The sequence below is a fragment of the Chlamydotis macqueenii genome, chromosome 12 (assembly GCF_036417535.1).
Source record: "Chlamydotis macqueenii isolate bChlMac1 chromosome 12, bChlMac1.mat, whole genome shotgun sequence".
Lineage (NCBI taxonomy): Eukaryota > Metazoa > Chordata > Aves > Otidiformes > Otididae > Chlamydotis > Chlamydotis macqueenii.
This window is the reverse complement of record NC_141567.1, coordinates 20,635,135-20,663,013: the sequence shown is the minus strand read 5'-3', so window position 1 is coordinate 20,663,013 and position 27,879 is coordinate 20,635,135. Positions and strand designations below refer to the sequence as shown.

General features: G+C 43.1%; 1 protein-coding gene across 5 annotated transcripts; it reads left to right on the top strand.

The window, feature by feature from the left end:
• Positions 1 to 77: 77 nt before the first annotated feature.
• Positions 78 to 24,053, top strand: FAN1 (FANCD2 and FANCI associated nuclease 1). 5 transcript variants are annotated; one of them, XM_086757451.1, is made up of 14 exons: positions 78 to 115; positions 336 to 1,764; positions 6,801 to 6,941; positions 7,932 to 8,127; positions 9,540 to 9,773; positions 10,278 to 10,409; positions 11,491 to 11,599; positions 12,337 to 12,456; positions 14,432 to 14,596; positions 15,535 to 15,703; positions 17,981 to 18,084; positions 22,309 to 22,503; positions 22,894 to 23,022; positions 23,816 to 24,053. In XM_086757451.1, exons 2-14 carry the CDS (start codon positions 465 to 467, stop codon positions 23,951 to 23,953), a joined length of 3,132 nt encoding a protein of 1,043 aa, XP_086613577.1. In that variant the 5' UTR covers positions 78 to 115; positions 336 to 464; the 3' UTR covers positions 23,954 to 24,053. The 5 variants fall into 5 exon arrangements, with proteins under 5 accessions (XP_086613577.1, XP_086613574.1, XP_086613578.1 ...); XM_086757448.1 differs by having other exon boundaries at positions 12,337 to 12,477; XM_086757450.1 differs by lacking the exon at positions 78 to 115 and adding an exon at positions 196 to 219 and having other exon boundaries at positions 12,337 to 12,477.
• Positions 24,054 to 27,879: the final 3,826 nt, after the last annotated feature.

Genomic DNA, 27,879 nt, shown 5'->3' with positions numbered 1-27,879 from the left:
CTGGCACCACAAAATAGTAGGCCGATAAAGAGCACACGCGATGGTGGCGGAAATGAGGGGATCTCCCTGTAGCCTTCCATCGAACTTCATCGCGGGTTTTCGTTTTCATCGGCAGGTGAGCGCGGCCCTGAAGCAGCCGAAGTACAGTAGTGTTTCAGTTTTCTAACACGTTCCAGCAGTGCTGAACATGACAGTCCCGCTTGCCGGCCTAGTCCAAAGGTAAAAGGACAGCTGCAGTGTAGAAATTAAACATTGCCTGACTTCTCTGCTTTTAGGGTTTTATTTTTACGCTCCGCTGTTCATTGTGGTTGCATTTTTTTTTTTTTTTCTTGAAGGCATGTCCGAGGATGACAGGTGGAAAACGCAAAGCCAAGAAAAGTCATTTTTTAAAAAAGTATTACAGAATAAGGAAATATGGCCTGAATGAAGCTGCCTGTGCCATGTACATGCTTTGAAGTTTTGTAATGGCAGAAGCTAGGTCTCCAGAAATTAAAAGATCCCGAATAAGTTTATCACTCAGTAAAAACAAGAAAATAAAAGGAACACCACAAAAAGCGGAGGGTAAAGGAACACCATCTATACCTTCAGCATCCTCCTCTATTACCTCCTTTTTTAACAATGTTCCCCCTGCCAAAGTTACCTGTCCCATGTGTGGGCAAATGGTGCCAAGGTACGGAATAAATGAGCACATGGATAAAACATGTCGGACAAACCGTGGCGAGAAAGGTGTCCTTGATTCAACACTCAGCTCTTTTAGGAACGGGAGTCCCCCAGCTGCAACTGTGAACAATAACTCCAGCTCACATTTTTCAAAAAAACTCTTAAAGCTAGAAACAAGTCCTCCCAAAAGCAGTTTATTGAAAAGAGAAGGCAGCGCAGAACAACAGGTTAGTCCTTATTTTAGCAGTAATAGTTCAGTCTGCAGTGTTAACGATGAAGCACAGGCTCAAAAAGTTAGAGTAGTCTCTTTGGGAAGCTTGTCGTCTAAACTCTCCAGAAGACGTTGTATGCAGGGGGGGAAACAGATCGTGTATAAAGAGATCGACTCATCACCTCCAGCTGTTCACGGTGTGCGCGGAAGTGCTGCAGCGCAGGGTGATGCTGATGAGATTTATGCTGGGCATACTTCTCAGAAAGAAAATCAGCTTGCTCAGAGAGAGCACAAGGAACAGAATTTTTCAGAGGAGGAACCTGAACATCAGGAGGAAAGAAACAAATGTAACAGAGAAGACCTTGTGGATGATGTTCATGTCTCATCACCAGCTGATAACGTTGGTGGCAGAAGGTTACCAAGTGGTACAAGGAGCACCGAAACAGAAAGTAGGTCTGAAGGTGTGATACTTCATCCTGAGAAATTTGGAACACATCTAGCCACTTACACTTCAGCAGAGCTGCCCAGTACTTTGGAAATCAAGACTCAGCCTCAGGTTGTTCCGTCTTCCGAGACGGAAGTGAACTGTGGTGCACAAGATTGCTTTGGCAAGGGTGATGTACAGGTACTTCCTGTGGAAGTTCATGAAGACTTTAAGGATGAGTTTAATCATGCTTTGTTAGAAACTGTGGAAAAGGTAGAATTTCAAAATTCTGTTACGGACATTTTAGACAAAATAAATGAGGTTATCTCTGGGCCCGGCTCTCCTAGTCACCCGTATTACCTCCGGAATTTTTTAGTGGTGCTGCAAGCGGTCTTGGAGAACGAAGATGATGTCAGACTGTTTGATCAGCAAGATATGAACATTATAACCAAGTTCTGCAAATTATCAGGTATCTTTTTTTTTTTTTTAATGTATTTTCACTTTATGTCTTGTAGAGAGAACCGTTACATAGTTTTACGTGAAGAGTGCTATACCAGTGGGCAATTTAAATTAATTCCTTAAGGAAAGAAGCTCCTTTTTCTCAGGAGACTTATCCCTCTGTGGCTTTTGTAGCTAAATTTTCCTAATGTTGCTTTAACGGAAGGTAGCGATAAGTAGTGGAGACTTTTAAGAAATAAGGAGAAAATTATTATTATGTACATTTCTGGGTTTTTTGAATATTTTTTTTTTACTGTTTTAATACTGTTTTTTAGAATCTTAAGTCAACTTGCTGATGCATTTAATTATTTTTCCAAGGAAGGAAACTCATAGCACACAGAGTACCAGTTAACACTAAGCTTTTAATGATTAATATGTATGGGAATTCTACAAAATGGGGTTATGAAGAGGCCTATGCTGGATGCATAGACTTGGAAAAAAAGTATTTCTGAAGCGGCATTTATGAGCTTTGGCTCAGCAACATTTACAGATGACTTCTGTGCTTGGTGTGAACCCGTGGTTATCCCTATGATTACTCAGTATTTAGAATGCTAGTTACTAATCAGCAGTCGTTTTCTTGTAGGTTGCTTAGTACTTTTGGCTCATTAGTTTCAGTAGGAGCGGGAATCTTTAAGTCATGCCATATTTAGAAAAGATTCAAAGCAGACATGTTGTCTGAATCCTGTACTCATATAAGTTTTACAATAAAAGCATGACAGAAGTGATGCAAGTTAAAACTAACCCTCAAAATTTTTATGTATGTTTATACCTTCTCTTAAACTGTAATTAAGAGTGGTTTTACCAGCACTTGAGCTGCAAACTTGGATCATCAACATAGAAATAAGCTTGTAACAACTTCCACAAGAAAATTTCTATCACACAGTGTTGCAGGCATAACCATTTATATTTTTTTAAGCCACTATGGTAACATACAGCTGCCTGACAAAGTATTTTTAGATATATGCTTATGTGAGCTCAGTTCATGCGTCTGAGCTGAGAAAGTGACAATTGCATACATACATGCTGATAAAAATTAAAAAAAAAATCAGAAGCAGGCTGCACTTATTGATGTTTTATGTTCACTGAGTTTGGCTTAACTAGTGTGCTGTAAAGTTTATCGCACTGAAGAATAATATTTCCTTGTGTGAAAGTGTTGTTTATTTTGGTCTTTTTCCTCTCTGTAGATTGTATTTGTTTTTTTTTCTGCACTAGTTTACAACAGTCTTTAGATTGTTCCCCCATTGTAAAGTGGGAGAAAACTGTTCTAGCTGTTAAGAGCACTTAGTCCCTTCGTGTTTGTTCCTATAAAGTTCCAAATGATATTGTGGATTGATACCACAGAACAGTACAAGAGAGAATATCAAGGTCATGCCCTGTGATTAGCAATTATGTGAAATTTTTCCAAGGCCAAGAGGAGGCTTTTAGCAAGTGTTTTTCTAACAGAATAATGGATGAGGTTAGGTTAGTGTACATGGCATCACAAGGTTTTTAATACAGGATACTGAGTGACAAAAACAGAAGTGTTGGCTTGAACTTTTTAGGAAGAAATACAGCCCTGATAAGTATTTTACAATCTCAGTTTTGTAAGAAAATTGAGTCAGTGCGTATCTGTTTCTCTAGAAAGTACTTAAACTGTGTGGAAGAGGCACAAGAGGCAGCTGGAAGGGACCATATCAATATTCTTCATTTGCCCTAGGTGAAAAGTCAGCTGAGCTGACTCAGACCACCTGAAGAGAATGGACACTAAAAAGGTGAAGTAACTCCAGAGAGGAAGTAGGGTTCTACACTTACATAGGTATTTCTGCAGCAGTTACCTGGTCACAGCTAAGCTCTTACAGATTATATGGTAATAATTACAATTACACCGTAACACCAACCATTTAAAAAATGGAAGAATACTACTAACAGAAGTTATGAGAATATTGCAAGTAAGATGAGACCATAACATAGGACTGTATTTGTGAGGGAGCAGCAAGAGCAGACTGCTCGGCATGGGAAGATGATCCAGGAGCCAGAGGGGGCAGCAGGGCAGGCAGGGGCCATATCCTCTCCTCACCTGCAAGGGGCACAAGCCCACGTTGCCCAAAGAAGAGCAGATCAGATCCAGTGGCAGTAGCGCAGTCAGCCGTGCTGCAGCAGCGGCCGATCTTCAGGCGAGTCCAAAGTGACGAGGCAGGTGCAAGGTGAAGCCAAGTCAGCAAGGTGTCTGGCAGGGCACTGGTACAGCAGAGCTAAGGCAGGAGCATAGGCCACCGGCCTGAGCTTAAGTACAGCTCCCGAGCAAACGGGGGGAGGCCCGGACAAAGCCTCACACAGCTCTTCCCAGCGGCCTGAGCCCAGTTCACACAGCTGCACCGTATCAGAGCTGAGCTTGAACACAAGCAGCCAAACCTGTGGGGGCTGGGATGGGGTTGCAGAGCCTGTTGGTGCATGCAAGGCCATAAGAGTATTACAACAGTTAACTTTCTCCACCTAGATGTGCATACAGTGATATCTTGGAGCTTCATAATGCCTTGTTTAACAACTCTTACTATTGGCTGTCTGAGGCAAGCGATAGGTGTGTATCGTTTACATCCGGAGAAGATCTAGGAATAAACTGACAGGTCATTTGTGGATGCAGGCTTTGGCTACTTTGACAAATACGAAGAGAGAGGTTCAGGATACAGCTTCCTTACTTCCACACTCCCTTCTCTGTACGAGTACAGCACTGATCAGTAACAGTAACTTGTTCTGTTAAGTAAAGGAAGTGCTTGTTTCTCTTTCAGTAGTGTGATTTCAGTATTCCCTTCTCACAGGAGTTCAGAATACAGAAGGAATTATTGGAGAGTGGTGCTGATAAATCCGGTCTGCACTGGCTGCTGGAGTCACAGATAAAACAATCTCTCCTTGCAGGGTGGGAAAAACGCAAGGGTTCAGCTATGAGAAGTGATCAGGTAGCATTGTCAATAGATGATGAATTTTGGATGAATGACAATGGATGTCTTTACCTTCCAGAAATCTTAGACAGAATACTTTAAAAGTTCAGGTAGACGGGTTATCTGTTCCACATTAGAAGTTTTTACCCAAGCAAGTGTTGTCGTTCGTTTATCATAACACACAAAAAAAACCCTAGACACGTGCTTAATACTATAAAGTTGCTTGAACAAAGGTGAGATCCAGTATTTCACTATTTTCTGCTAAAATGTCTACCATTCTTCAGTGAGTTATCACTAATGCTTATTATGAAAGGAATTATGGTTTTTAAAGGATTAAATTAGAAGCAGTCCTTCCTTCCTTCCCAGTTTCCTCAAAAGTGGATGGCCTTTAAGTTGGATGTAGAGCACTGCTGATTTTTTAAGTACTAGAAACAATAAATAATAGTAGGGAAAAGCAGAGGTGTATCCTTGACAAGTAATCTGCAGTGCAATGTCAGCCTTTGTGTTCAAGATGAGAGCAGCCTGAGCTGCTACGCAGCAGTTCAGCTACGTTGAATTTCACCGCATGTCGCAGTTGGAAGAATTTAAGTTCTAATGGCACTACTTAATACACTTTGGGAAATCCTCCTTCCAGCTTCTATACAACAGAAAAATTGTATCTGGGAAACACTGATGGAACTGAGGTACAGAATACTGAACCAGAAAAAACAATGTAATTTTTTTCTGTTGCATTTTAATAAATCGTAGAGGGTGAGTTTTTCTGAGATCTTCTGCATCTTTTTGCTGATAATATTTCAACTTCAAGCAAATTTTTTATTTCAGTGATAACACCTGAAACTTTCTTAAGAACTACAAAAGGAAAAAAATCCCTCAAACCTTCAAAGGTAATGTGCTGCAGAACAGGATGCTTAAGAAGCAGTTAATTACTTGTGCGATACCTTTTGATTCCTCTATTTGTCCTTCAAATTTTAGAGAGAAAGCAGTCCTCACATGCCTTTGCTGGATTGCAGCCCTAGTTTGTTCAGTGTCCATGGTTTGGAGAAAGGATGTTTGTGTGCTGCTCAACCTTTTTACTGTTTCCAGAGTTGTAGAAGCTGGAGACAGACTTCACAGAAGTTAAAATCCCCCAGAGAAAATGGCAAGCTTATGTGTCTCAATGTGGGTCTCACAGTGAATTGATCCTGGAAACATTCTATTAAAAAAAAAGGCTGAAAAAGTCTTTTTAAGGATAGGAGAATAGTTAAATAAGCATATCAAAGTTAACTGCCATTTCTTAATTATATCTAGGTCTGGTAGTGTTTCAGTGGCTGTTTTTATTAACGATCGGTTTCAGCTAAGCAGCAGCAGACAGGGATAAAAATCTAGAAGTTAATGAGGGATGGATTAATTATTCAAAAGGGTGCTGAATGTAGTAACAATAGCTAGACTATTTTCAACTGAGATTTAGTAAGCTATTTTGTTGAATTTCAGCATTGTTAGTGTTTTTAAAGTATTTTTAAAAGGTACTTTAAGAGAGCACTTCCCTGTTAAAAATCAAATCAGTAGGAGGGGTTTTTTTTTCCCTTGTTTTCTGTACATGTATTAGTAAAATTAAGCTTATCTTTGGAAAAATAAGAATCTGAAGACACAGAGAGGTATTCTGTGATGATGTAATCATTCTGTCAGACTACAGCTTCTTTTGTTCCCCAACATCACATAGTTATTGAATGAGTGTTAAAGAAAGCAAAAAGACCTATTTAACATCACAATATGCAGAGTTTGAAAAATGAAATTATCTTTTCCTAGAAAACAAATTATTTCTTAAAGGGTAAGCATGTCTGAATGCATTTTAGCAATGTTTATTACCGACAAAATACGTAGTAATAATTTTCTACCTACAAAACTTAAAAATTCTAAAGAGCAATAATTGTTTGGACAGGTAAGTTCTGGTATTTCACCAAGTCTCCTCGTAGACCACGGGCAGATTTAAAATGTGTTTTAGAGGATATCTGCATCAAAGTAATTTTTCTAGGTAAGGTAGTGATTAATGCATAGTGCTCTCTTAGAATTTAATTTTCTTTTTATCCTTCCCTACCTTAAATAAAATTTGCAGTTGGTGGGCAGAAGTTGTATGTGAGACTTTTTCAACGCAAGCTGAACTGGTTAAAGGTGAACAAAATAGAGTATGGAGAGATAAGTACGGATTTGTCACCAATGATTGAAGAACTGGCTGAAGCCAGGTTTCTGCAAACAGGTATGACCATAGGCGTTAAAAATAAAACCTGCAGTTGTGTCGTGTTAGAGGTTAATGCACTACATGCTTGTCTGTGCCTTGAGAATTAAAGAAGCAGGATAAAGATTTCAGGTGGATATGTTGTGTTACATTAATAATACAAGTGGTTAATGCACATTGAGTGATAGGGAGAGCTAAATAATGTTAAGGCTAAAGGTGGAACAGTAGACTTTACTTGCCCTCACCAGCCTCATCTCAGACCCTGAGCTTCTGCACGTTGGTCCAGGAGCTCTACTTAATATCCTTCAGTACTGCCCTGGCCTTGTCCGTCCCGGGCTGGCTGGACCTCCAAGCAGTGCTGCAGGTGTTTGTTTCCAGTCTTGTCTGTGGCCATGAACACACCCGTTACGTGTGATGGATCTCAGACGTAAATTGTAGTGTTGTCTGGAGTCTTACGTCCGGTTCGGCTCCCAGATCGACTCTGGACCTGATTCATCATCGTGCCCTTTCTGGGGCTGCCGGTGGAATCTGTTATCGGGACTTTTGCTCTGCCCATTCTGTTGGTGTATGGTGGGACTGCGCCGGGGCTGGTGAGGTCACTGCCAATGCCGTGGTCGCTGTTGACTCCTGGCTCATTCCCCCTTGTTGAGCAGCTCTGCTCTTGCTGCTCCCTGGCAGCACTTTTTTTGGGGGGGGCAAAGTTTTAATCATCAAGAAGACAAGTTTTTCTGAACAGCTTTTTTTTTTTGTAACTCAGCAGAATTTCTTTATATGTGCTTTTGTTTTGAAGCTGCAAAGGGATTTTTTTCTAATTATTCCATTCCGTCATATTGGACCTGTGAAGAGAATTAATGTAATTGCTAGCTCAGTGAACCAGCTAGCATCAGTAATACGTTTGAAGAATCTAAATCATTATATCAGTACTAGGTTATATGAATGTACCATACTTTGAGCTGTTGCTTGGTGTGTACGTATAGCACATAATGAATATGCGGATCATTTTACTTTTAGAATCTGAACTGGAAGACCTGTGTGAAGGGTTGGATTTGCTTTCAGCTCCTGAGCTAAAAACATTGGCAAAGATCTTTCACTTGCCAAACCCAAACGGGCAGAAACAGCAACTTGTGGATGATTTTCTGAGGCTGGCAAAGCAACGTTCCGTCTTCAGCAGGAGTCAGGCTGGCATTGGGACAGTGATTTTAAAAAGGTAACTGTTTATAGTTACATTTTGCAGGTGAATGTTAAATTATGCTTCAAAGGACTCAGGCTACATGCCTTTTGAAGAGAGGAATATCTTTAGTAAATTTATGAAGAAGAAAGGGTAGCATTAAGTTTTAATTCACAGTGAGTCAAGCAGAAGGGTAAATATTAGACTCTTTTTTAAACCATGTAATGCTTTTCAGCTGTGGACATCATTATCTCTAAACTTATTCAGAGAAACATTTCTGAATTATTTAGAGCAAAATCAGTGCAGAAAAGCATCTAGGAAGACACAGGGAAAGTCAGTGCCTAGTAAAGCAACTATCTGATGTTTGTTTGCTTGCGTAGCTATGTTTATTGTACAAATATTCCCCCCCACCCCCAAAACCTATCATGTGATTCCCCACAAAATCCTTGTATTAAAAGGAGCCTAGTATTGGAAAAAGAACTTTAAAGTCGTCCTTCCATGAAGAACTATTGCTATGTGAATTGCAGATTCTTCTTTCCTTATGCCAAAAGAGAGGCCTAATGCTAGCTTAGTGCTGAGCTTCACAACTAGAAGGTTTGCATAGTATGGTTACCTTCTTTAAAGTAATTTTATTTAGTTTTTGTTGTTCTTGAAATACAACAGGAGCTCTAGTGGTTCCCATTCTGTTAAAAACAGTGTTTCACACCGGTGTCATTGTCTCCAGTAGCATTGCCCTTCATTTGGTCCCCAGAGCCGTTATTATCTTGTGTTAGAGGATGTTGGGACTTTGTGATAAGTGAGCATGTTTTAATTTAAGGAGCTGCGGTTGTTTCCTCCTTCTAATCCAGGTATAGAAATCTTTAGTCTGAAAATACTTTGTATCACTTGAGATTTCATTTTTTCTCTTTCACACTAGGTACTTGAACTACATGACAGTGCATGATGCGTAATTTGTGTAAATATCTCTAACAGAAACAAAATTGTTTTCAGAATATTGACTTAAACTATAACAAAGGAAAGCTAGAAAAGTGTATATTCAGGAAATGGAAAGGAACTTGGGAAAAATAGTTATGTTCCAAAAAAGTCCTTGGTGCTGGCTTACTCCCTACTCCAAGAAAGAGGCTGATAGTTACTTGCTTGGGCACATCAACTTGGGGAACGTAATGCTCTTTGCTGTAGTTGACAGCTGAAATATTAGTTACCCCATGAGATCAGAGAAAATCCTGTTGTAAATCTGTGCTATCCTGTGGTCAAGTAGAAATCTTGTCTTGTATAAAAAGACTGGATGAAGATGTGCTCATCTATATACTTTCTCAAGCTGCTTCTTTCAAGGAAAATCAAGTTTACACATTAATTGGCTTGAAAACAACATTACACTTCATTCAATGTATTTGATTTTTTGTAAGTGATATAAAAAACATTTGTTATAGTAATTCTGTTTGTCCTTCTAGGGTGAAGGACCTGGCTGGAAAATCTGTCAGGGTCTGTAAAGGCCCTCGGGCTGTCTTTTCTCGAATTCTGCTGCTGTTTTCGCTGTCTGAGTCAGTGGAGGATGAAGAAGCTGGTAGTGCTGGTCAAGGCCAGCTGTCCACAGTCCTCATGGTAAACATGGGCCGTATGGTATTCCCCAGCTACACTGTAAATAGGAAAACACAGGTCTTCCAGGACAGAGAAGATCTTATCAGGTAGGGAAGCTTTGGCAGTCTGGAAATCTGTTTCTAGAAAAGCTTTTACTGCAGTTCTTGTGGGGGCAAGTAAGACTTAATCGTGTAGCACTCCAGATATAAATAGGTAGAAGTGCACTTTTGCAATGATTTTAAATGCATTTTTGTATCCAGGTAGGACTTGTAATTCACAGTGGCTTGCATTTTGAACCAAAAGAGTACACTTACTTGCTTCATGATCATCTGCTGATGACAGCTGGTTCATTTGCTGTGATGATTATTAGAATAGACTCTGAAGAAAAACAAAAAATACATTATCTGGTTTATAAGTAATTTTAAACATAAGGTACCCAGCTAGTGTAAACTCTGCTGGTCCTACAAGATTAAGAATAGAGTTGGCTGCATGGTTCAGTGTCTTTGGAGACTGGGAGGGAGTTTTTAAAAGGTATTGTATGGAGGAATTGATTTCTTCTAACTGTAGATGCTTTTTGAGCTTAATACAGTTGTTATGGCTTTTTCCGTTAGGTATGCAACTGCTGCTCATCTGTCAAATGATATAGCCACTGCCATGGTAAATGGGAACTGGGAAGAAGCAAATAATCTCTATATGTGTGCTAAGGAAACCTGGAACAAGCTGAAAAACCACCCCTCTTTGAGGTACTAAACTGGAAACGAGCCTAGTGTTCCTATGAAACTATTAAATGCATTATCTTAATTTTGGTACGTTTCCTTTTGAGGGAGGCTTATAGACTAGTGATATTATTTAAGCCTGATAAATTTAGAAGCTTTAATGTTCCTGAAAGCTTTGAACTTCCTGGTTGGTTGTTTAGCTTTTAAGTGATTATTTGAAAAGACCTTTTTTTTTCTAAAACTTCAGGAATGAATTGGTAGGCAGGGATAAAGCACTGAAACATTTCTGTTCTATGTGCCAATATAGGAGAACAAGAGCCTTATTTTTCCCTTGTCATGGTTTGTTTTTACAACTTTTAGACGAATAGCAATAAGTAGACTTTAAAATTCAGTGTGAACGAAGGAATGTTGCAAACGTTATGGGAATACATACTGGGTTAATCATCTCCTCAGACTTCCAAGTGAGTGTCGTTCAGGAAATATTACTAAAGATCTGAGAACTGAAATAACTTCTGTTGGTTTTGAAGCATCCTTCATCGGTTTCTCTTTTTAATTATTTTGTTTTCTGGCTTAATGATACACCAAAAGTTAAAGGCTTATGTTTGACATAAGAGAGATGTATTCCATTTCACACTGAAGACAGCTGGAAAATCTATTGTGATTTCAGTGATATATTCAAAAGACTTTGTCTTGGAAGGTAGAGGTGCCTACCCAAAAGAGGTTAGTCTTCTTTTCTGGGAGGAAATGCCTGTTCAGACCTTTTTCTTTTGTTCAACTGTGTTTCTCAAGTTAACCTTCTGACTTGGGAGAACAAATTGGTAGTAATAAAACATGATGTAATAAATTATTGCTTTGCATCTGATGTAGAAATTGTTAACTAATAATTCCACTGCTGTTGAAACCATAATATGCTGTGCAAGTGCAGCTTGCACCTGCTACCTCAGCTAAACTGTTTTCTTACCTTTGAGCAAGACTTTGCAGCTGGAATACTCATTTCAGTTCCATTTTGGTATGCAAGGCATTTAATTTTTGTAAAATGCTTAGTAAGAGAATTTGAAGAATTTAAATTGCCATCATTAAATCGATCTGAGCTGCTCTGATCTTTCAGCTATCACAGAGTTTTACCTGAATACCTGCGACATTTCACAGTTGGCTGGGTGTATACAAGAATCCTTTCTCATGGTGTTGAAATTTTGCAGAGACTTCACATGTACAAGGTAAAGTGGTGAAGTGAGTAGGAATACATGTTTAATGTGGCATTGTACATCAGTTTACATTTCTGATGTGGCTGGAAAATGCTGATAGTGTTTGCTAGGACTTGCTACAGTTCTCTCAGCAGATTACCTTTAAGGAAAAGTGCTGCTTTAGAAAGTTTTAAACTGTTTTGATTTCTGTTTGTGCTTTGGTGATTTACTATATGTAATCTACGATAAGACTGTTGCTGAGACACTGTTGTTTCGTTATTTAAAGATATCTGTGTTTCATTAGACTTGGCTAGTGCTATTTAAAAGCAAAAAGATAATCCTGGAAGAAAAGTCTTCTATGAAATCCCTGCCTCTTCACCTTAGGATCTAACATCTCCAAAGGCATCTGACTTACATGTTGAGGCAAACCTGATTATTCTGAAAAAGACTATGTCTCTGCAAAAAGGCAACAAGTAATATTCAGGTCTTTTTCATATGCAAGAAGGAATACAGAAAGGACCAAAAGACTCTATTTTTGGTGGCTGACCCTGAAGTTTAGATAAAAATATCTCTGTTCTAAGAGTTTTTAAAGTATACCTATGCACCTAAATGCATTGGGTGCTGAAGTAAAAATGGGATTTGAATTGTACAGAGACAAGGTGTTATAGTACCCAGTAATTAGAAGGGAACGTGACAAGCTAATTATCTAATGACACTTTAACTTGGTTTTCCAACTCAATTAATAAAGATATATAATCCTGTTGCTATAGGAAGCGGTGCAGGAGCTGCAGACCCTTCTGTCTCAGGACGTGTATTGTGCTGACAGCAGAGGGCGGTGGTGGGATCGCCTTGCTCTGAATTTACATCAGCATTTGAAAAACACTAAGAAGGTATCTTCACCACTGCATGCTGTAAGCTGGGAACACTGCAGTCATTGTTTGAAAACATTTTTTGAAAATATTTCATATGAGAACAACAGCGTGGTAGGCTCTGCTAAAAATGCAGATTTTGTTAGGAATCCCAAGCTCAGGCAACCAGTTTCTCCTACAAAATTCAATATTGAGTGCACCCTCTTCCTTGGTTGGTCTGCTTTTTTCTGTTGCGTAGAAGAACACTGTTTGGCATGAAGGATTGTATGGTGTCATCAGGCAGCAGCTTCCTCGTTGTTTTGCCTTCCAAATTTGTCCAGTGTGTGAGAAGCAGAGAAATTTCTTGCAGTAAACACTTTTGCTTCTGATGAGGCCATATCTGGAATGAAAAAACCAAACATGATCGGAAGGAAGTTTTTAATGTTTTCAAACAAAAAATGAAGATAATTAAGTCCTTAGCTAACTGTTGCCACTGAGGAGAAGGTTGTCTTCTATATCTGGACCAGTTTTGGTGTGGGGTTTCTACTGTAAGGGGTCAAGCAGGGGTTATCAGTCTTTAACAGCAAATTTAAAGTATTTCCATAGTCTACAGGAGAAACAGTAACTGACCTTGCAGTAGAACACACAGGGCAGTAGAATGTGTTTGTGCAAGCAAAACACATGATTTGTGCAGTGGGTGAACTTGCAGTCTCAAGTTTGAATGATGCTGTTCAGCTTTTAGAAATGCTGTGTACATGGTGAGCAGTCTCTGAGTTTCCTAAGTGATTAGCTGGCTTGTAGCCGATGAGAGAAAAACAACGACATGGGAGTGGCAAGGGTTGTGTGCAAGGATTATTGTAAATCTCTGTAGAGCTTTCAGGCACCTCTGGGAAGATTTCTGCAGCAGAATGTAAAGGAACCAGAGAAAACTGCAAGCTGTAGCAGAGGTTGGGCCTTTGAATTCCTGGTGAGCCAGCACCGGCTTTTCACAGTCTTTCTTTTCAGGAGCCACAAGGCAGAGAAGCCACTGTCTGACTCATTTTAGGGCTCAGTCGCAGTTCTGTGAATTTTCTGTGCAAGCAACAGCAGGTGGTAGTTGTATCAGCTGCTGGGCTGAGGATTTGTAAGGACTGGAGATTATGTCCATTTTTCCTGTCAGTCATATGCAAAGGAAAAATATTGTCAGTGATGGACAGTGAAACTCTGTAGGACTGTTGAGGTCACAGTGAAGTATGGGCAGACTGCAGATCAACTTTTAACCAGAAGACAAAAAAGACCAGTCTAATTAAACACACCTAAGATACCTGAGTAATTTGGCAATGAGAAATAGAGGTTAAAAAAAAAGTTTCACGTCCAGGAACAGTAGCAGTTGTAGAGTTATTTAAAATAAGCAGAGAATTACTTTTTTTTTCCTTGATGCTGCTTCCTTACCTCACTAAGGCTATTGAGAACTGGGATTAAAATGCTCGTATTTTGTGTTGCATTTTAATTCTCTAAGTCTGTTAAAAGGAAATAATACCATAGACTGTCAGCATCTGCAGTTTTCTCTTCTGCATCTTCTTCCCCCATATCAAGTTTTTTCTAGATTTGAAATTGGAAGTTGTACAAAGTAAGGGTTAGTCACAGTTCCTTATTTATAAATTAGGGCAGAGTGCCTTCCTCAGGTCGCAGAAAGAGTATGTCAGAACCATGATTTGAGTTAATTTTTGGAGTCCATATTTAACCCTGGATGTTTTTCAGTGCAGTAGTGCATTGGTCTAAAGTTTGTTCTGTGTATACATTCTTGCACAACTGGTCTGGTCCTTCTGTTTCTGTATTATGTGCTCTTAAGAAATTGGCTTAGAAATATTAAACTGATTTACCTTAGAACCAACTCTTCTTTTCTGGTCACTTGTGTAGAATTTATGCTTTCACATTTTTGTGCTCCTTAGATGAGTTGTTGTTTTGGGCTTAGTAAGAACAGACAGATGTGCACAGGTCTTTCTAAGTTATTGCTTCTTACCTTGCTCTTTGCCAGGCCGTTGACTGCATCAGAAAAGGGCTGGCGGACCCATTTGTACGTACTGGGCACCGTCTCGCTCTCTACCAGAGAGCCCAACGAATCCGGGACTCGCCAAGCTGCAAGCAGTTCAGGTGCCTGTTTCACGATCTGCCGATCATAGCTGTGGAGGATGCGACACATGTAAGTGACGTAGAGGTCTTTTTTCTTCTGACAAGCAAACGTAATCTGGGAGACTGTTGTTACATGCTATGCACCAGCCTCTGGCTTATTTGTGCTGCAGGAAGATGAATACAGATGTTTTTCTAAAACAAAAGCCTCTTGTAAACAAATATTTCTACTTAATAAATGGTCAGCTTCTTAGCTGAAGTCAGTCAGCTGTACACGAATTTAATTTGCGTTGCTTTCCTGAGTACATGTTGTGAATCTGACCAGCTATAAACTCCACTAATTTACCAGCAACACTCTCAGAACCTTTTTGTCCAAAGACTCTGGCGTTGCCTCTGGTGTCTTCAGGCCAAGCGTTCTGCGTGTAAGAAAAAGTAATAGTAACCTTAGCGTCTTGTCAGCCTGAGATTAATGGATCGAAAAATGCAGTTTTTAAGTAACCTTTGGGAGTTATGTGCATTAAATATGCACTATACAAATATGCAATGTGATGCACTTGTATTGGAATTGATTGGTTTTTAACTCATTCTTTTCCCTACTCTTGCAAAGATAATTCTATCTGCACGAAGTCAGAGCAGAGCCTCGAGTTCTCTCTCAGCTTCCTCACCACCTGTCTCCCTACAGCCCTTCTTTTTCTCAGTCCACAATCAATCTCAGTCATCAATATTCTTTCTTCCTAGTCCTGCATATAAACAGACTACATTCCCATCTGCCCAGCATTTTTGCTAGACCTTTTTTTTCTGAAAATTTTCCCAGTTTATAAAAGCTTAACAGACTGATTTGAAGGGAGTGGCAGGTTAAATTTTATTCAGCTGATTTTTGGAAACAAGTCTAGTTATGATTTTAAGAAAACTGAAAGGAAGGAATGTGTGTTTTAGGAGAGATTCACATACCTAGGGTGCAGCTTTTTAAATGTGATGCTGGAAAGTAACTAGTTCTTTTAATATGTTCAGGTTACAATCAAAGGAAAGCTGTGTCCTCAGATGGGAATGGGAAAATCTGTATTTCTAATGGAGGATGTTGGTGATGAAGAAGGAGGCGAAGACTTCAGTGTATCCACGGTCATGTGCTCAGTTGAGGAGCTGGCGTTAACTCATTACAGGCAGAATGGTTTCGATCAGGGTAACTAACTTCTTTTTTTTTGTGTAGTGAAATAGCTGTGAGAGTAAAGAACCAGTTTAGTAAGCAGTTTAGTTAATAGACCAGTTTTAGCTGATTGGATTACGCCTGTTTTTAGGCTGATTCAGTTTCCTTCCCAAATGGCACTAATATGTAATTTCCTTACCAAAATGCTCTAATATGTGTTTTCCACCTGACCTGCTTCCTGGTCTTTAATTATTTGCTGCCCTCATACACCTAAGGTGGTTTGGAAATGTGTTAGGAAAAAACCCAACGCTTCTCCTTTATGTCTGTAGAAAATTACTTACTTTGCTTTTCTTATCAGTGAACAGCTATTTTATTTGTTAGGTGTAAGATGCTAGCAGTGTCATTTCACTGATTCTTCCACTGATTTTTGGTACTAGATGAACATGAAAACAGTATATGCCATAGAAGACACTTAGCAATTTCTTTTGAAAAGGCTTGATTTTCAGCTCTATCAGTAGTTGTTTGTATATTTTTACATCTTCAGAGCTGTGAACAGCCATGGACAAATAAGAATATAAAGGTCTGTTTTGCAGGAAAAAAAGCCAAATACAAAAAGGTAGGCAGGTTATTTTTTTAAGATAAAATTTATATTTTTACATACAATATATTTTAGTATAATTTTATATTATTGATACTTTCCCAAATACTGTTGCAGGAAAAGTGGCCGTTTCAGAAAAGGGTAAATGGGAAGGTGACAGTGTTTAGGAATTGGGAGAACTGTAGTGAAGTGCCCACTCAATTCCTCCCTCCCGGCCACTCACCATCAGTCTGGGCTCGGTGGCATAGGACAAATTTTGAGCGCACAATGGCCATGTGTGATGTAGTGGTAAATATTCCACTCTAGTATCTAATGATACATATAATATAGACAAAAAACCAACACAATTATACGTAGTAATACTATATATTATACAATAGACAAAATCTGATTATATACTATAAATATATATTATGTTTTTACTATATTATAATCAATATTATACAAATGTAGTAATACAGAATATAAATAATGTAACATAACACATAATACATGATACATGTCATAGAATGTGTATTAACTAATTTATATTTTATTTATATTTTAAAATAGAGGGGGGTAGATTTAGATTGGATATTAGGAAAAAATTTTTTACAATGCGAGTTATAGAACACTGGAACAGGTTGCCCAGAGAGGCGGTGGATGCCCCATCCCTGGAAACGTTCCAGGCCAGGTTGGCCGGGGCTCTGAGCAACCTGATCTGCTTGGAGATGTCCCTGCTCCTTGCAGGGGGGTTGGACTGGATGGGCTTTGAAGGTCCCTTCCCACCCAAACCATTCTGTGATTCCGTGATTCTATATATGTATATGTAGTGCTTATAATACATATTAGTATAATAATACAGAAATGTGAATTTATATACATAATCTATCGTGCAGTTATATGCTATAAATATATACAATTATGCATTTATAATTACATATGAAATATTTAAATAGTTCCATTGTTATGGTATGCACAGTGTATTATATACTGTGTACTATATACTATCTGTTACATACTGCCTGTTCTTATTACTGTATAATATGTGACGTAATAAATACATTTTTGCATGTGCATATAGTATATAGAGCACGTATGAGATATACATTCCTGGGCTGGGTTTGACTGGCTGGAGTTAACTTTCTTCATGGCAGCCGTTAGGCGGCTGTGGTTCGGGTTGGTGAGCACCGGTGTGGATCCCCGGGGACGTTTTAGCTGGTGCTGAACAGCTTTCTCCGTGTCTCCCTGGGGCTGGGCCAGGGGCTGGGTGGGGACACGGCCAGGCCAGCTGACCCCAGGTGACATTACGCGGTGGGCACATTCCCTACCGTCCGATGTCACGCTCAGCAATAAAACTCTGCGGGGGGAGTTTTCCAACGTAGCTGTTGCTGAGCATCGGTCTGCTCGTGAGTGACCGCTTTTGCATCACCTTTCTCCCTCCAGCCCCTGCCTCCCCTGGTCGCTTATTAAACTGTCTTTATCTCAAGCGTTGTGGGTTTGTGTGCTTCCCTTGCTTCCTCACTTTTTCCCTTCCAGCTGTCTCCCCCAGCCTGCCATTAATAACAAAACCATTAATAACAAAATGGTTTTATATATATAAAAATGTTTTTTATTGCACATAGACATACACACATATGAACACAGCATGTTTGGGTCATGATGGTTCAGTACCTCTTCATATGAGATTGCTCTAGAAATGAATGTTTCCATTTTTATTCCATTTTGTCCGTTAGGTATCCATGGGGAAGGCTCAACGTTTATGACGCTGTATGGTATTCTGATGTGGGATATCATTTTCATGGATGGCATCCCCGACGTCTTCAGAAATTCCTATCAGGTACTTCTGCAAGGCTTGCTTTAGTTCATTTTGCTGTGGACTCTGTAACCGTGTTAGAAAGCTGCTTTTTTTCCTTTGGGCTCAGATTAACATTTTATACCGAGTGGCTTTCCAGACAGACCTTGCTGTTTGCTTGGTTTGATCATCTGTCATACTGGGCTCGTTACTGAAGGGCTCCTTGATAACTAATTGCTGTGTAAGGCTGGATTGACTGTCAGGAAGGGTGGGGTTCATCTGGCTGATGCGTGTGTCCTACAGCTGAACTCACGGGTCCAAGCTGCCTTTGTAGGCAGTGGAAGGCACCTGCTGTACCATGGCGTTGTTCATCTCATTTGAAGATGACACATTCCAGAAAAAAAAAAATCATCTGTTTATTTTCAGTAGCTTTTAAAGGGAAAGTCACATTTTTTAAACTCAGGTTTGTTAACACTCCCACCCACTCCACCCCAACATGTTTATGCTTTTGAGATCATTCCTCCTTTTTGTGCAACCCCCCTGCCAGGAGCAGGGACATCTCCAACCAGATCAGGTTGCTCAGAGCCCCGGCCAACCTGGCCTTGAACGTTTCCAGGGATGGGGCATCCACCGCCTCTCTGGGCAACCTGGGCCAGTGCTCTACAACCCTCAGTGTAAAAAATTTCTTCCTAATATTGAATCTAAATCTACCTCCCTCTATTTTAAAACCTTTACCCCTTGTCCTATCACAACAGGCCCATCTTTCCTGTAGGCCCCCTTTAGACACTGGAAGGCCACTCTAAGGTCTCCCCGGAGCCTCCTCTTCTCCAGGCTGAACAGCCCCAGCTCTCTCAGCCTGGCCTCATCCTCAGGGCTGCTCTCAATCCATTCTCCGCCCAGCCTGGATTTGTGCCTGGGATTGCCCCGACCCAGGTGCAGGACCTTGCACTTGGCCTGGTTGAACTTCATGAGGTTGGCAGGGGCCCACCTCTCCAGCCTGTCCAGGTCCCTCTGGATGGCATCCCTCCCCCCCAGCACGTCGACGGCACCACACAGCTTGGTGTCATGGCGAACTTGCTGAGGGTGCACTCAATCCCACTGTCTATGTCGCCGACAAAGATGTTGAACAGGGCTGGGCCCAACATGGACCCCTGAGGGACGCCACTCGTGACCGGTCTCCACTTGGACAGCAAGCCGTTGACCACCACTCTCTGAGTGCGGCCATCCAGCCAACTCTTCATCCACCGAGTGGTCCGTCCATCAAACCCATGTCTCTCCAGTTTAGGGAGAAGGATGTCATGCGGGACAGTGTCAAAAGCCTTGCATAAGTCCAGGTAGATGATGTCTGTTGCTCGTCCCTTGTCCACCGATGCTGTCACCCCATCATAGAAGGCCACCAAATTGGTCAAGCACAATCTGCCCTTGGTGAAGCCATGTTTGCTGTCACCAACCACCTCCTTGCTCTCCGTGTGCCTTAGCATCGTTTCCAGGAGAATCTGCTCCATGACCTTGCCAGGCACAGAGGTGAGGCTGACCGGCCTGTAGTTACCCGGGTCCTCCTTGTTCCCCTTTTTAAAAATGGGAGTTATGTCCCCCCTCTCCCAGTCATCAAGGACCTCACCAGACCGCCACGACTTCTCAAATACGATAGCCAGTGGCTTGGCAACTTCATCCGCCAGTTCCCTCAGGACCCGCGGATGGAGCTCACCAGGTCCCATGGACTTGTGCACCTTCAGGTTCCTTAGATGTTCCCAAACCTGCTCTTCATCCTCACAGTCCCTGCTTGTGCCTTCTACAGCTTGGGTGGCGGGCAAGAGCCCTTGTCAGTGAAGACTTGAGGCAAAAAAGTCGAGTACCTCAGCTTTCTCCACGTCCTGGGTAACCAGGACACCAGTTCCCTTCCGGAGGGAGCCTACATTTTCCCTGGACTTTCTTTTGTCCCCTACATACCTATAGAAGCTCTTCTTGTTACATTTTATACCCCTGGCCAGATTCAGTTCTGCCAGGGCTTCGGCCTTCCTCACCTGATCCCTGGCCACTCGCGCAGCCTCTTTGTAGACCTCCCAGGCTACCTGTCTCCGTTTCCACCGTCTATAGGCCTCCTTTTTTACTTTCAGTTGGTCCAGGAGCTCCTTGCTCATCCACGCTGGCCTCCTGGCCTTTTTGCCCAACTTGTTCTTCATCAGGATGCACCTCTGCTGAGCTTGGAGGAGGTGCTCCTTGAATATAGACCAACTTTCCTGGGCCCCTCTTCCCTCCAGGGCCGCCTCCCATGGCACTTGGCCCATCAGGTCCCTGAAGAGGCCAAAGTCTGCCCTCCTGAAGTCCAGGGCATGGAAGTCCAGCTTGCCATGTAGTTTCCTCGCTGCCCCGTGGATCTTGAACTCCACCATGTCATGGTCGCTGCAGCCAAGGCTGTCCTTTAGTTTCACATCCCCCACCAGCCCCTCCCTGTTGGTGAGCACAAGGTCGAGCGTGGCACCCCTCCTTGTCGGCTCCTCTATCGCCTGCAGGAGGAAGTTGTCATCCACGCATTCCAGGAACCTCCTGGACTGCCTGTGCCCTGCCGCGTTGTCTCTCCAACAGATGTCAGGGTGGTTGAAGTCCCCCATGAGGACCAGGGCCTGTGACCGTGAGGCTGCTCCTATCTGGCTATAGAGCGCCTCGTCTGCTCTGTCCTCCTGGCCAGGCGGCCTGTAACAGACCCCCACTGTAACGTCCCCTCTCCGTCCCCATCCTCTAATCTTGACCCATAAGCTCTCTGTCAGCTCCTCCTCCATCCCCAGGCGGAGCTCCACACACTCCAGCAGGTTGCTGACGTAGAGAGCGACACCCCCTCCTCGTCTCCCCTTCCTGTCCTTTCTAAAAAGCCTGTACCCCTCCATGTTGACGCTCCAGTCGTCCCACCACGTCTCCGTGATGCCAACAAGGTCGTAGCCCTGCTCATGTGCACACATCTCCAGCTCTTCCTGTTTATTCCCCATGCTGCGTGCATTGGCAGGGCCCCCGACAAAGCCAATGTGCTGGCTCGAGCAGCAGGAGTTCTTCTGGTCCACAGTTTAGGTTTTCTTGCACTTCCCTGCGATCCTTCCTTGGCTTCTGGGCACTTGGTGCTGGCACTGGTGCCATGCCGGCAGTGGTGGGCTGGACTGTGCTCCCTCTCCCCAGCAGCACCAGTTTAAAGCCCTCCAGATGAGCCTGGCAAGCCTTTGGTCAAGGACATTCTTCCCCTTCTCAGTTAGGTGCACGCCGTCTGCCCCAGTAGCCCAGGCTTCTCAAAGCACGCCCCGTTGTCTCAGCAGCCAAACCCCTGTCTGTGGCACCACTCCTTAAGCCATGAAGTGACCTGCCAGATTTGTCTGGCGCTTCCCAGCCCCTTCCCTTTGACCGGGAGGATCGATGAGAAGACCATGTGTGCCCCAGAGTCCTTGACTGTTGCTCCCAGGGCCCTGCAGTCCCTCTTGACGCGCCTCAGGCTGCTGCCGGCTGCATGGCTGGCACCCACGTGAAACACCAGCAGTGGACCGCAGTCCATGGGTCGTACGAGGTTTGGTCCTCTCTTAGCGACATCCCTGACGTGAGCCCCCGGCAAACAGCACACCTCCCTACAGACAGAGCCTGTTCCTAGGCTGTATTTTTGGGGGATTCACTGTGGCAGCAGTTTGTATGAGGCTATTTTTTGCCCTTTTTTTTCCTAAGAAGTGCTCTGCATTTGATTTTGAAAAGCCACTCAGCCACGCCGTGCTAGCCCTTTGTCATCCTTATTCAAAAGTGCTTAATTGCTGCAGTGGCTTTACACAATAGCTGCCTCAGCGCTACACAGAAGGGTCTCTGCTTTTAGGTGGCTTGAGCAAGAGGCCACAGTTTTATCACCGCTTTGGTCTTCCCACCTCAAACTGGTCACGGTGGCTGAGCAGTCTTGATACCCATTCCAAATCCTGACCAGAGTGTTACTGCTCACAGAGGCAGGAGAGCAGACAGCTCACTGCTGTCTGTTAAAGGAAACCTCTGTCTAGAGGGCAGAAACCAAGAGAGCACAGGCTGGGTCCAGGGTTTGTTGTGCTGGCACTGGGTGTTGTTAAAATACGTGCAAATCTTTTCCCATTTAATAAAGGTTTATGTGGTGGCTGGTCAAGTTAAATCAACTCTGAGAGAATTTGGTAGTTGAGGTAAGAAAAAGATAAAGTAGGGCATTGTCATTCCTGGAATTGCTGCTTTGCTGGCAGCTCCTCAGAGCTGTATTTGCCTTTTTTTTTTTTCTTTTTCCAGACCTTCCCCCTGGATTTGTACACGGACAGCTTCTATGAGAACAGGCGGGATGCCATTGAGTCCAGACTCCAGCAGCTTCAGACAGCTTCCTCAGAGGCACTGGCAAAGCTGGTCGCTGACGTCTGGACCGCCCAGGAGGGAAAAGCAGCGGCATTAGTGAGCTGGGGGCGGTTTACTTCCCTCCAGCAAGTTCAGGTGAATAACTGTTGTCTAGAATAGGCACGCTGTTTGATGAGGCTCGCCGTTACATCACACACAGCCGAAATGTGCTCAGTTTGTACTGCGGCACGGAGCCCAGACTGATGGTGAGTGCTGGGCGGGAGGAACTGAGTGGGGACTTCAGCGCCATTTTCCCTAATCCCACGTACGGCTGCTCTTTTCTGGTATGGTCGCTTTCCTGCAACAGTAGTTGGGAACACAGTGGGGACATTGCTGTAGGTAACATCTACTTTAGTTTCTTGCTACACGTGACTAAACAAAAAAAAAAACTGAGATGGGCTGTAGAACATTCTTGAGAGAGTTGGGGAATGGCTGTACAGGAAATGAGGAAAAGAAAAAAGCCAACTACCAAAACTTCTCTTACAGAGCCTCATCTCTTGCCTTGGAGGAGTGTTCCTGAGCGGTGTGTTTAGGCGACTTTCCAAAGATCTGCGCCATTGCAGAGGGGGACTTCCTGACCTGGTTGTGTGGAGTACTCACACGAGTCACTTCAAGGTACATTGGAGAGCGTGGGATGACTCGGCGCCCTGTTGATCTTACCCTTGGGTGTAAAACCCTCCAGCCGTCAGCACGTACAAACTGTATTTTTCTGTTGTGGAGGTTAAACCTGCTGCTTGTTTGCCTAGTGGCTACGGCAAGCAGTGGGTGATGGTTTATCTGCTTGTCATCACATTCTGCTGTAGCTTCAACGGGCATAATGAGAAGCAGCAAGAGATGGCCAGGTGGTGTTGTAGAGTAGGTCTTAAGGATGAAGCTACTGTGCAGCAGCTGTTACCAGTCAGTCATACACATCCTGCCTGTTGTCAGCAAGGGCTGCTAACGTCACCGCTGACACCCAAGCTCGAGCATGAACCTACCACACCTATGGCTGTCTGCTACAGAAATGGAGTAGATCAGCATTGCTTCTCTCTGGCATGGTAGTGGAATCCCTCAGCTGCCAGAGCAACTTGTTACGGATTTATGAAACACAGCTGAATAGCAGAAGTTAGTTCTCTAGAACAAGTTGTTGTCAGCATCAGCTGGAATGGGTGAGGTTGGCATCCTCATTCAGCAGTGCCCGTGTCTGTGTCTTGGTGGATATTTACTATATAAAATTTCATTCTCTTACAGTTAAACTTTGGAACATGGGCTAATAATGTAGCACCCACTGAGCCTTCCATTGTGCTAAATCTGTATTAATTGTGTTGCAAATAACAGCCATAAAAGAATGTTTCTCTTAGTCTGTGGGAGCCAATGATCTTTCAGTTCCCCTACAGGCACGCTACTGATCATCCCCGTTTCTTTGCAGCTGGTGGAAGTGAAGGGGCCCAATGACCGCCTGTCCCACAAGCAGATGCTCTGGCTGAGTGAGCTGAAGCAGCTGGGTGCCACAGTGGAAGTCTGTCACGTGCAGGCCGTTGGAGGCAAGAGTAAACGCCTCAGTTGACAACAGAGCGCTTCGTCACCTGGGTAACTTGGGTGTTTTAAGGGAACTGGCATGACACACACTACGGGCTGCTGCTTATTAAAAGTAGTTTCTTCTAAAATTCTGGTTTCTTGAACATTACTGTAGTTATTTTTAGCACAAAACATTCTAAAAAAGTTTTGAGAAGAGTGTCAGTGTAAGTTACTGCACGTAACTCTGTTCAGCAGAACAAAGCCTTCCTCTCCATACACAATTCATAACTTTTTCTATGGAAGGTGGTCTGGGGGTTTTGCCCAGTACAGAGAAACAGCTGCCATCACGCTGGTGCCAACAGAACATCCTCTACCATAAAAAACGTGGTGGACCAAGTCCTGATTATTTCCATGCTGCCTGTGAAGCCAGAGTTCACTTTGTTGTGCAAGTTTCCTTGCAAGGTGCAAGTTTAGTGCCATTCCAGGACTGTCGGGACCAGCACCCTTCTTTAACTGTCCCCACTACGATGGCATGGAGTAAGGCATAAAGCTTTTTTTTTAAAGACAGTTTTAATGTGCTGCTGTGTATCAAAGGATAATTTATTTAGCAGCTCATTCTGTTGTGAGTATCTCTATTATCGGTATTGTCCTGGTTCTGGCCAGGATAGAGTTAATATTTACCTGAGCTGGGTGGAGAACTGAAGCTGGTAGCCCCTATGGCTGGGATAGTTAACTAATTAGCTAACAGCTGGGGTTAATTTACCCAAATTAGCCAAAGGGCTATTCCATCCCATCTGACATCATGCTCAGTATATAAGTGAGGAGGGTGCTGAAGGGAGGCCCTCCTCGTTGGAAGAGACTGGATGTGGAGATCTGTTGTGAGCTATTATACTGTATTTGTGTTCCATCACTCTCTTGTTTTCTTCTGTCATTACTGTTAAATTTACTTTTTGTTCAATCTCAACCCGCGTGTTTGGTTTTTTTTTTCCCTGGTTTTCTTTTGTTTGTCAAATCTCCTCCTATTCTCTCGGAGAGTGGGGGGAGTGAGAGAGAGACTGCGTAGTCTGGTCCCCGTTGGGGCTGAACTACGACAGGTATGAAGGGGAGACAGTTGTGGTAGCAGGGAGGAGTCACTCGTGCCAAGATCACTGCGCTCGTTTGCAGTGCCTCGTTCATCACAGTCCGTGTTGCCTCACGTCAACTCATTTGTTCTCATTCAGCAATGTCAGTCAGTTGAAATGGAATCAAAAGGCTGAGTTCTCTTAGGACAACAAAATCCTGTGGGTTTGTCTCAGCACACAGGAAACATCTTTCCTCTGCAGTCTTCATTCTCCTACTGAGTCAGTTTTCCCGATTCTGGAAATTCGGCTCCCACACAAACAGCAGAGACTGACACAGCATGCAGCCAGAAATTAAGATCATTTGCACATCTTTTTATTAACCATCTTTCTACAGCACAGTGTGCATTTCCTGGAAAAAACAAACACCAACCCCCTCCCCCCCCCATTTTATTTGTTAGAGGAAGTGAAAGACAACGGCCTGAAGTTCGCTGTGAAAGGTATGAACTTTTATTCAGTCTAATTCACTTCACATTCACAACTCAGCATCAGGATTTTCTTTTCTTCCTGGCACTGCTACTTTAGGTAATAAATCGTTATCAGGCACAAAGGTTTTAGTTTCAGTTGAAATAGCGAACTCTAAACCATCACAGCAACAGCACTAGAAACCCACTGCCTAGAGCACTTTGAGGTACTGTCTCTCACGTTAGAGGCAATTGGAAGATTTCATCCTTTGCTTAAATATGTTAGAAATTTTTTTGGTTTTAATGTCTTTCTGTCTCGGAGTCAGCCAAAGCCTCTGCCCCGCTTGCTACATTGTCGTTAGGAGCACAAGGCAGTTAATAGCAAAGTGGTATTGCAGGCGGGTGCGCACTAGACGCACGTGCAGGCCTGGGCACACGCAGACACACACCCCCCCCCCCCGGCATGAGGGACATTTCTCTGACCCATGGCAGTAAACGCCAAATGAAGCTGCACCACCACGATCACTGCGTGTACAACCCACCCTGCCTCGCAGCGACACCAGAGGCACACTTCAACCGTACCCACCGGCGCTGCGTGTCCCCCCGCGCGGTTTACAGTGTAATACAAAAGTCATGGCAGAACAGCCAGTAACAGCCAAAATAGTGCACGTTTTCTAGAAACAGACCAAAAAAGAGAAGCTGCTTGGTAGTTTTTCTCCTCTTGCAACACCAAGATGGCATTAACGGCATCTCGTTTTAAATGGTGAACAGAAATCACGACTTGAAAATGTGTACACATATACAGACACACATATACACACACTGTATGTCAGCGTTCCGCACACGGCAGTTCGATACGTCCTCACAGCCCAGAACCGCGTCTGGCAGTTACTCCAGGCGTGCCGAGCAGTCCCTCCCGACTGCTGATAAGGCAACTGTGCCGAGTGGGGAATATTTTACAGTTCCCATTTAGTACCTGTCTTTCAAAAGTGAACTGAAAAAATCAAGCTGTTCAACTGAAGAGGAAGAACCACCATACACAGGCGCGCACGCAGAGCAGCCGTCCGGGCTCCGCAGAGGGCAGGGCCGCCAAGCCGGAGCAGGCGGGATGGCGGCCGCGTCTCCAGGGCAGCGGGGATGGCGCCCCTTCCTCCCTGCCCCCAGCTCCTCCCCAGGCTTACCGTCCCTCAGCCTCTGCCTGCCTCACTCCCCTTCTGAACTGTGTAAAACGTCTTTTTAAGTCTGTTTGGCAAATAGATATTTAGACAGGTTCTGTTTATTATAAAGGCATATTATTTTAACCCCTCCCGTGCTATATATATATAAAATACAAAGACCATCTGCAGCATCTGTACACATCTTAGAACTGAAATGTAAAAATGTCTGAAATCTTACAAAAGACAATCCTTTTAAATACAGTACCCATTTTTTCCCCCAAAGGGTACTAGCCTAAACACTAATATTTTTTTTATTCCACCAGCTGCCTGTGTGGAGTAATTTATTTACATATTTTTGGTACCTTTAAATCAAAAAGGTTAGACTTTTAAGAAAAAAAGAAAAGACACCATAGTTTTAACTGTAATTTTAAAAAGAGGAAAAAAAATTGGTACCAAAAGACACTAACTAAGCACACAGGTTGAGGTCTTTCATGTCAGGGCCAGGGAAGGTAGGTAAGCTAATGGAGAGGGAAAAAAAAAAAAAAAAAAAAAAAAAAAAAAAAAAAAAATCACAAAAGCAAACTCATACAAACATTTGAATAAGGAACTGAACAAGCCAGATGACTGCTCCAGCAAGCGGGTAAATAAACACAACTAGTTTGTGGACCATTTAACACGCTCAGACCGTCTTGCGGCATCACGAGGCAAGTGAGGTGAGCACGTTTTATCCTCACAAACAGCTGGCCAGAGCCAATCTGGCACTGTGGCGTGCACGTGCAAACACACACGTGTGCGCGTGCACACACACACACTCAGCCTCTTTGCATAAGACCAGGTTTTTGGGGTTTGGTTAGTTAAAAAAGAAAGTCTACCCCCAGTCCCCCATCAGCTCCCCTCTACAAGGAAACTGCCGCTCACCCCTGCCAAAGCAAGCGCAGTGGGAGAACGCAGCACGAGAACGCAGCACGCCCAGAGCGCCCAGTTCGCTCTTGTTGTAATGAGTCTGCACGGGACTCTGCTAGCGCAAGGCTCGTGCCTGTAAGGCCACTCCAGACACGTATTCTTTAAAATTACTTGAGCAATCTTGGCCATCCAGACCGCACAGTGAGTCAGGCTGGTTTTACAAATGAAGAGCTCCAAACGCCATCCCTCCCCGCCCTCTCTGAACTCCAGTACCCTGGGTATCACCCTACAGCCTCCCCACGCCCCCGATAACGGAGAACAGCTTCTCAAGGCAGAGAACAGCAGCTCGGTGTTGGTTCAGTGGCGTTTGTGTTCTACACAGAAATCGGTTAC